Here is a 10000-nt window from a genome sequence, read left to right on the forward strand (position 1 = left end):
CAGGACCGGTTCCAGAATTAAATCAACATATTTTATGTTCCATCCATTGCCAATCACTGCTATTTTGAGAGTGAATCCCGCATAAATGTGCAGATGTCATTCCCGAAACTTTGCAGGGTGTAGCCTATGTGTCCGAAAAACTAAAGTTTCATACAAATTCTGAATGGATTATACCCTAGAAAGTGCGCAAAGCGCTCTCCCTTTATCACTAAAAAGCTTCACTCATCTTCATCGCGATCTTACAAAGTTCCGATATAATCAATGAAGCTCTCTAAACTGCACAATTAATCTCTTATTTACATCAGGTCTGCACTTATGGTGGGTTCAAGTCATGTCGGATAGATCGTATTTATGAGTTGAACGCACATGAACGCCACCACAAAGTCGTTATTACGAGTGGGAAACTCGAAATTTTCTTTAAGCCCCGAGTTTCCGAGTTGGGGGCGTGTCAATGAGAAACATGGCGGAATCGATGGATGCAACGTCTGTAGTTGACGGTAAATTAAAAAATACGCTTTTTGAATGTGGCAGGATTGTAATATAACAATTAAAAACAGGTTTTTATGCGATACAGATTAAAGTGGCTTCATAAATTACTTTTTAAAAATATTAAAAACGTAAAACACACCGGATGCGAATTTTTTGCTCTTCATTTTCTATAAGCAGAGTTAACAGATCCTGTTGTATTTTCTTGTAATTTATTAAAATAAGGTACACCGCCATCTTGTGCCGACTAAACTGACTTGAATGCACCTGACGTCGTAATTACGACTTGTCAACTCGTAAGTATGAACGTCCCAGGAGGACTTGAACGCAGCATTAGTCATGAGATGATTCACAAGCGTGCAAAACTGCACTTAAAAACTGCAGCGCTTTCAGCGGTGAGTGAATTCTGACAAAACGTTTCTGATTGGCCATTGCGTTCAAGAAATCAACAGATATGTCTGTGATTGGTTACATTGCTCAACACTGCAAAAACACGTTGAGGGTATTTAGCGCTTGGCTAAGGGCTCCAATTGCAGTGGGGCCGACATCAGGGATTCCATGACTAACAATGTGCCCCCCCCAATGACGCCCATGGGTGTAGGTTTAATTAATCCTTGAATGTTATTGGCCAGATGTTGATGCTGATTGGTTGGTAAGGCCCTCCTCCCCTCTAGTAATATAATAAACCTTTTTGTTTGCACTAAACCTCCTTTTCTTCTCTCTAAAACATTCGGACACAACAAAGGGAGGAAAGGTCCTGAAGAAGGTTCAAACACCTGAAGTGATCGTAGGAGAACTCCTCTAGAGTGTACGGCTGAACCTTCTCCCCACTGTCCAGCAGATTCTGATGGGACAAACTGATGGAGTCCTTACGCTGGTCTGGGGACATGGTAATCAACGACTGTAAGAAACAGAAATTAGAAGGTCAAAGAGACTATTCAATATCTCAGGTGTTCCTTGAGTGTGAGCAAGTGGCATATTTTGGTGCAAATGCTTGTGTTTTGACCATGAAAAATGATTTTCTAAGTTAAATACAATACACTGCCAGAAAAAAATGTACCATTTGGGGTGCAACAGCTTGTAACCCTTAAAGGGACAACTTTGTGTATAATTAGCACCTTAGAGCAGTGATATGTACCGTTAAGGTACTACTATGAACCATTTAAGAGTACATAAAGCACAAAGTTCTAAGGGCACATTTTTTTCTGAAAGTGTACAATGAAATGTACTGAACGAAAATTCCCTCACCACAATATCATACTGTGGCCTGGTGATGGTGGGCAGCACATAGACGCTATCTGCAGGGAAGTCTCCTCTTTCTTTGGTTCTATCATTGACCCCGTGAGCCCAACCTGAATTCAGGACCTGCTCTCCAGTGTGCTCATCCAGAAAGATCAGATCTCCCTTTGAGAATCTCAGGAACGAAGAGTCATGTCCAGCTGGGAAAACAAACAAAAACATAAGTGTTTCTGTTCATCTTCTAGATGTTTTATTGATTATGCTGGACCTTCTTGTCTTGACCTAAAGTCTGTTTGGGGCTGAATCAAATACAATGGTTATGTCCTTGGTTTCTAGTGCACTTTTAAACCCAACTGCTGCCCATATGTGCTCACCAGGGTAATGGCTGTCCACCAGGGCCACCACAAACTTTGACCTAGAACGCAGGCCCTCTAGAAAGGTGACAACCAGGTCACGGATGTCTTCGGCATTGTTGGATGTGAAGGTGTACTCATCTCCTTTAATGGTGGCCAGAGTGAAGCTCTGTCCCTGCAGCTTTCCACCTCTGCATCCACACGATAGATTGAGCAAAACTAGTTAAATGACAATATAGAGAACACTTACATCAAATGAAGTGGCTTTGGTTGGATAAGCTATTGCACCTGCTGCTGGAGACTGCAGTGATCTCTGGGAAAGAAAGGTCCAGAAGGACCTGCTCCTGCTCATCCACAAAGTAGACTCCGGTCCAGTTCACTGCCACTATAACATCATTCTTTGGGAGACTAGGCCCTGCAAATGAACAGAAACAATGGCCTGAGAGTTTTATCACACCCAATCTGATCAGTATGTCTTACTAATTTTTTAATATGATTTACAGAATAACTCATAACGCATTATTCACTTTGTTCCATGCAATTACAATGAATGGGCACTGAAGTTTTAAAGTTTCAAAAATGCCATATAAAAGTATCATATAAACAGTATGTATGACATTGATTTTAAAAATTGATGAACAGAGTCATCTCAACATCTTGACTCAGAAATGAACAAGTAAATACTAGATTTGCTTGGTTTTATATGTTTTTATATTATGTCATTACCCATTCTCAGGAAATGGTGAGATGGTGTGGATAAAAATGTCAGGTTTTTAAAATTTTGTGTTAATTTTTTAGCATTTTCCTACCTCAAACCCAAGGTACCAGGGCTGTAATCACCATAGATATTGGAGACCGACTAACTGTTCGGATTACAACCCAAAACAGTGTTTCCCCCCCCCCCACTGGCTAATTGTTTAATTATTATTCCCAATTCAAAATAACAACCTTGAACTACCACAAGTTATTTATTGTTATTATTTTCTAACCCTGAATTAAATTATTATTTCAATCATGTAATATTATGTTTGGATAAACATATTTGTATACTTTTTAAATATATTTGTTTTTAATTATTTTAAATTTTTTTTACATTTAATTTTAATACACAACTGAGTAAATTCTGGTTGTAAGAAAATGCAAACCTTTTCTCTTTGGAGTCTTGCTGAGAGTTCCTGAGTGAATTAGCAACGTTTATTTGCAAACAAATCATTCAATCAGATCTTTTCAATGAAACAGTTCATTCGGTTCACAAAACTGGTCTGAATGATTTGTTCAAAATTCTGACTGATCCATTCAACTCACTGACTTGATTTTTATTTTTGAGGTGAACTGTTCCCTGAGTCTTACCTGAGAATTTGAAGGCCTCATAAAAGCGGGAAAAAAGCAAAGGCCACTTAAATCGAGCGAAATCCACCACCTCTTCCTTCACTCTCTGCGAGGCAAACCTCTTCTGCGTGTAGATTCCCTGTGGAGATGCAATCATCAATATCTTGGTCTCAGAGTAACACAATATCGGTGATTACCTTTGCTCTCGTCACCTGGTTATAAGCATGAAATATAACAAACTCATGCATTACCACTCTGCTATGACGATCCATATAATTGATCCCAAGCATTATTAAACATTCATGTCCATCACTTTAGCCTATGAAAGGTAGAAGGGTATGGCCTTCACCCTTGAGAGAAGGAACATGTGATTAATGTTCCCACAGGAACCGTCAATCAAATTTCAACCCGTTCAGTCCATCAACTACTAAGAGTTAGCACAGAGTGCTGACCTAAACTACAAATCCATAACAAGACAGTGACCACTAAGTGAGGCAGAAAGAACTGTCTTAAATATTCAGGGGCCTGTGATTGCGTTCTATTTCAGCAGACTGTAGGTGAGGGTGGTGGATGGTGTGAAGGTCGCCCCGGCACACACTTAGAGAGAGAGTTAATCATAGCTGTGAGATTATATTAGCGCTAGGTGGAGATACAGGTACTGCTCTAAGATAATGAGACTGCCGTCCTTGAGAACGTACTGCGAGTTCAAGCAGACACAGCCTGACACAGTAATGAAGACTAGGTGTAGATATGTGCTGTAAACTGTACATTTGGTTAAAATGAAAATGTTAATAATAGATTTGTTCAGTTATATGTGCTGTTCTATCATGTAAATGTGAACCCATTCTCAGAAAATAGTGACATTTGTGCCTAAAAACTTTAGGATTTTTTTATTTTCCATTTCTCCACCTTATGAACAAAGGCATTTTTTTTTCTTTTATTTTCCATTTCTCAACCTTAAGCACAAAGTACCAGAGCTTTAACCAGCACAGACATTGGACAAACGAAATATTCAGATTACCAACCCAGATAAGTGTTTTTTTTCATGGACTTATTATTAAAATATTTTGCTTATTTTAAATGTGCTATTATAACCTAGAAAACTACCAAAAGTTATTTATTTATTAACTCTAAAATGGCATATTATTTCAATGTCACAGTATGTTTGGTTACACTTATTTTTATACTTATAATTTGAATAAATAAATTCTAGCAGTAGAAACTACATATTTAAATGATACAACAAAAAAATATAAAATATAATATAATAATAGAATATTAATATAACAATATAAAATGTATATAAAATATGATATACAATAATATACAAATTATAATTTTATATTAAATAAAAAATTAATAACTCAACAAAAACTGCATATGTGTACCTTTATGTGAGTTGCTACGATCATTTGAGCCCATTTCTCCACTGTCTTGGAGGGAGTAATTTCTCGGTCCGGTATGTAGGATGGAATAAGACCCAGAAGACGGTCTGGTAGGACTTCTGACCCATAGTCCACATAGTACTGTTGAGAGGCCAGCTCGGCCAGGTCCTCCTCCTAAAGTAATAGAGCACATGCATACACCTGGTTAATGCAAGTCATTTAACTTTTATAGGCAATGTGAAATGTGTTTACAACAGCTCTCACCCTATCACAGCGGTACTCCCCGAATTTGACCCCACGCACGATTTGTTGGTAGATGAGGTTAATGGCAATGCTGTCCTCAGCAGGGTTGTGCCAGGGGGTGAAGATTTCCTTCCTGAAGAACAGTCTCCAGGGGGCGTTGCGCTCCTGAGCGCCCTGCTCTTTAGCATACTGCTCACACTGTGACACGGCATCCATCACATGATCCTTTCCACTGCCCAGTGATGAAACCTGAGGAGCATGCACATTTTGAGGGTCTTAAACTGAACAGAATAAATAAGGATATGTACTGATCAAAAGTTTGGGGTTGTATTTTTTAAAAGAAATTAATACATCTATTCAGCAAGGATGCATTAAATTAATCAAAAACGACAGTAAAGACATTTAAGTTGTCACAAAATATTTATATTTCAAATATGTGCTGTTCTTTTGAACGTTCTATTAATCAAAACTGTTTTCAACATTGATAATAAAAATGTTTCTTGAGACCAAATCGGCAAATTAGAATGATTTCTGAAGGATCATGTGACCCTGAAAACTGGAATAATGGCTGCAATAAACTCAGCTTTGCCGTCACAGGAATAAATTACATTTTAAAATATATTAAAATGTATGTATTAACATACCTTATCAAAAAGAGCAATATATAAGGAGAAGCCAAAGCAATCCTTCAGGCCGATTTTGTCTGACAGAGCATTGCAGAGCTCTTCAGCTGTTGTGGCGGAGTCGGTCAGCAGGGTCTTCGTGGTGCCGTCCATGAAGGTCACCGGCAACATGATGGGTTTCTTAGATTTAGTGGCCTGGAGGAGGAAAGAAAAAGACATCCAGCCAAATAATTCATATTTTCCAAAGAATTTTCCCAAATGGGAAATCTAATGTGGGTCCTAAAATACCTGCAGCTCAAGCCAAGAAGGAGGCTGAGTTCTTGTCTTATTCGCAAATGTTCTTCTCAGTCTCTCCTCACAATAAGGCGCATAACCAGACGGGCCACTGTTAATGAATGTCCGCAGATACTAAACAAATTACAGATAAAGACATGAAATGGGGATAAAGAGTTGGGCCACATTAATTTTTTTGGTTTAGGATCATTAAAAAAGCATGAGATCTTATTTCCTGCTGACTAGCACAAAAATAAAAAAAGATGTTTTTTTTTTTTACTTTGACAAATTTTTCCGAAGGAGCAAAGCAGCCCAAACAGAGGGATAGCAGGATCCAGCCGCGGGCATGGCTGCTTTTGGACGTATTCTGGCTCAGCTGTTTACAGATTTGACAGTAGATCTCATCTCTGAGAGAGGAAACAAACCAACATGCAATATAATTCAGACAAAATGCACATTCAACAGCACTAGTATACCAACAATTACGCATTTGCCATGCAATGACCTGAGAGCAGGGCGTAAAATGCCATTGCCAATGATAAAGTGGAGCTTTTCTAAATTGGAGGTGGGTCGGTCTTCCAGCATGCTGTTTCCCTGTAGACAGTAATTGCTGTCGGTTAGCCGTCTGGTCACCTAACAGGGGCAGGAATCATTTACTTTTATTCAACAAAGATAAATTATACTGATTAATAGTGACAGTAAAGACATTTATAATTTAGCTAAATATTTTCATTTCAAATAAATGTTATTCTTTTAGCTTTCTATTGATTAAAGAATCCTGAAAACAGTATCCTGGTTTTCACAAAAATATTAAACAGCACAACTGTTACATACCTCCTCTGTGATCTTTGATTTCTTCTTTAATGTGAGGGACACCAGCTTATGCCGTACACTGTTCCTCTTCTGGATGTCAGTAGTGGAACTCTGGAAAAAATGAAGAAACTTTCTTAGATGTCATAGCGGTAACACTTTACAATAAGGTTTAATTTCATTAACACTAGCTTTTGCCTTGGGTGTCATTAAATGATTTTTTTTCACAGTATTTACTAGTCTAGGTTAATGTTCATTTAGAAATACAGTACACTGTTGTGTACAATACAATGTTGGTTCATAATTTGAAATAGTTAATTCTCATTTTCATAACACCCACTACCTCACTTGTCTCACCTCCTCATCCAACTGCAGGGCCTGCAGCTCCCTTTTGTAGGTCCTCTTCCCTAATGTCTCATAGATTTTAGTCATAACTGGAATATTCTCACTGCCGTCACTAATGCTGATATGATATTTGGGTTCAGGGAGATCTCCCATAAACCTCAACACAGTGATCCACACAGCCAGAGCAGCCTGAAGACATGAAAAAAATCATAATATCATCAGTGTTGTGGGTAACACATCACAAGTAATGCGAGTTACGTAATCAGATTACTTTTTTCAAGTAACTAGTAAAGTAACTCATTACTTTTTAATTTACAAGAAGATATCTGAGTTACTTTTTCAAATAAGTAACACCAGTTACTTTCCCCCCCATTTATTGATTGAAAGCTCTCCTGTCCCCATGTTGAGAGAAATCGGGAGTAAAATTTTACTTTAGTTCTAGAATAAATGTGAACATGCATTAATTCATCTCACTCACTCACAAAAAAAAACAAAAAAAAAAACATTCAGTTTTCCTCAAAAATAATACAATTAATAAAAACAACTCAGAATATGATGCAAACCTGCAATAATTAAATATGTTAAATAATACAAATATCCTTTATGTATTTAATCCCATTTTATTAACCAGTGTCTTTGCTGCTGACCTTCGATGATCCAATTCAACCATACTAATAAACAAAAATTAGTCAAGATAAACTAACATTTGTTCTTTATTTTATTGCTGAAGAGTGTATTAAAACCAAACAAGCAAGCCCTGCCGAGATTTATGGGTTATATATATTTATGTAACGCATTACTTGCCATAAAAAGTAACTAAGTAACGTAATTAGTTACTTTTTTAGGGAGTAACGCAATATTGTAATGCATTACTTTTAAAAGTAACTTTCCCCAACACACAATACAACAATATCATATGGGTGTAAATATTAAACAGAAACCTGTAAGTAATAACACTGATAATAATCTATATTATTATTATAAATGCAAAAAACAAAAAATAAATACAAGCTTACTAGCTGATCTCCTTCATCCTCATGAAACAGCAGAGGTTGTTTCAGTCGCCGCCGTATATACGTATACGTGGCATTTCCCTGGAAGTAGGTTGCAGCAAACTTTGCAAACTTATACTCTGATAGGTCTTCCTCTTCATCATCAGGAAGTGGAAGAGGTTCATCAATGACTTCCTCAAACTGTCTCGGAACTTTCTCTAGATCCTGTTGCATTCAAACAAGAGCAAACTAATATAACATTTAAGGCAGGCAAGTTAAGTTACAGAGATTAATAGACATCAAGTCCCGCACCTCAAACCCTTCTGGTGCTTCGCCCTCCAGGTAGGGAAGGGAGTTGGTGCTGCCCAGGAATCCGAACATCTTGTCCACCATGTCAGAGTCGTTGACCGGCTCCTGTTTTTCTCTCTCCATCTGCTCCAGAAGCTCCTTTTTCCTTCGTGTCTCATCCCTCTCTGCCTGCTCTCTCTCCTTCTGCTCTTGGTCGAGCTGGGCCAGACGCTTCTGGTGCTTCCTCTCTGCCTCTGCTCGAGCCCTACGCGCCGTCATCTGGTTCCTCAGACGCTCCTCTTCAGCCAGACACTGCCGCTCGGCTTCTAACCGTCGCTCCCTCTAAACAGAGAGAGAGAGAACAATGAATGGATGGATAGATAGATAGACAGACAGATAGACATAATGTAGATTTACCTCCATTCTGAGACGCTTGCACAGTCTGTGTGCTATCATTCCTCGTGCATAAGCCTGGATTGTCAGCACCGCATGGAAGCGCTTTGAGAACGTCCGCCGCACCAGGAAGCCACGGCACCAGGCCTGGAGCAGAGTGATGCGTGTCCTGGATGCTTGGTACGCCAGGTACAACTTCCGTGACCTATACAAGGCCTGGAGCCGCAAGAAACCTAGACGCATCTGGAATGAAGGCATAATTACAATTAGACAAAACCTCAGATCAGGTTATGTCTGCTTTGATTTCACCGACAGCATGCCAGCTCACCACAGCATAGTGCTTTCTAGAGATGTAGCCTCTCCATATTCGCTGGATTAATGTCACAGCCTTTCTAACCTTTAGGAAGTTAGCTCTGGAAAACAAAAGAGAGAGATACACATCAGATTTAGATGTGTTTTTTTTCTTTTTTATCTGCTCTTCTTCTTTTTCCCGTACCTCTCTTTCAGACCTCTCACAGTCTTCTGGATGAAAATGACCTTGTCAGTGATGGCTTTATCTCTTTCAATTTCCAGCTGCATGTCATGATGATCCTACAGCAAGTATAGACCAAGTATACAATTTGTCACAAATTTAAAACCAAACAAAATCTTTGGAATTTTTTTTATTTGTGGCTAACCTTCAGAAAGATTTTTGTCTTTCCTATCTGCCAGTCACCATCTCTCTGCAGAACTGACACAACAATGCGCTGAGAGGTCCCTCGCAGATCTTCCTGTAAGAGGACACAGATTCAATGCTACCTCTTTACAGCAAATTGTCAAAAATATCACCAGATGGCCATTCTACGAGAGTGCACAGAAAAAAAGCTTTGAAAAGAGCTGTCAAGCAAACAACATACTCCAGACCTGCACATCACATCTGTTGACTGCATTAACACAGTAATGCTTTAGACTCGCCTGTTTGTTGGCTGGTTTCACCCCAGGCATAAGGACCCGATAACGGTCCACGAACTCAGCGAATGTGTAGCGTATGGGATATCCAGCTCTGCGTATGCGAATAGTCTCCATCATCCCAGAGTAGCGTAACTGCCTGACACACAGTCCTCTGTCAAACATCTGCAGAGGAGAGAATGAGGGCTGGTATTCAGTAAAGTTTTTTTTTTTTTTTTCCTGCTGCAAAATTAGGATTATATCTTCTGCTCAGACAATTTTTTATTGATTTATAAAATATATAAATCGTTTGG

General features: G+C 38.8%; 1 protein-coding gene across 8 annotated transcripts in view; it reads right to left on the reverse strand.

The window, feature by feature from the left end:
• LOC107718980 (unconventional myosin-VIIa-like) overlaps positions 1-10000 on the reverse strand; it is a 42654-nt gene that overhangs the window by 12591 nt on the left and 20063 nt on the right. For all 8 annotated transcript variants that reach the window (XM_016526251.1, XM_016526254.1, XM_016526253.1 and 5 more), the window contains 20 exons: positions 9714-9872; positions 9437-9529; positions 9256-9350; positions 9088-9172; positions 8784-9002; positions 8391-8708; positions 8103-8303; positions 7099-7275; positions 6766-6855; positions 6437-6564; positions 6212-6338; positions 5947-6066; positions 5680-5853; positions 5057-5284; positions 4796-4966; positions 3429-3546; positions 2367-2493; positions 2100-2269; positions 1735-1925; positions 1263-1387 (listed from right to left, as the gene is read on the reverse strand). In XM_016526251.1, the coding sequence (XP_016381737.1) occupies positions 1263-1387; positions 1735-1925; positions 2100-2269; positions 2367-2493; positions 3429-3546; positions 4796-4966; positions 5057-5284; positions 5680-5853; positions 5947-6066; positions 6212-6338; positions 6437-6564; positions 6766-6855; positions 7099-7275; positions 8103-8303; positions 8391-8708; positions 8784-9002; positions 9088-9172; positions 9256-9350; positions 9437-9529; positions 9714-9872 (3116 nt within the window). The remainder of the gene's footprint in view (positions 1-1262; positions 1388-1734; positions 1926-2099; positions 2270-2366; positions 2494-3428; positions 3547-4795; positions 4967-5056; positions 5285-5679; positions 5854-5946; positions 6067-6211; positions 6339-6436; positions 6565-6765; positions 6856-7098; positions 7276-8102; positions 8304-8390; positions 8709-8783; positions 9003-9087; positions 9173-9255; positions 9351-9436; positions 9530-9713; positions 9873-10000) is intronic.

Source organism: Sinocyclocheilus rhinocerous, unplaced genomic scaffold (assembly GCF_001515625.1).
Source record: "Sinocyclocheilus rhinocerous isolate Xijiao unplaced genomic scaffold, SAMN03320098_v1.1 scaffold753, whole genome shotgun sequence".
Lineage (NCBI taxonomy): Eukaryota > Metazoa > Chordata > Actinopteri > Cypriniformes > Cyprinidae > Sinocyclocheilus > Sinocyclocheilus rhinocerous.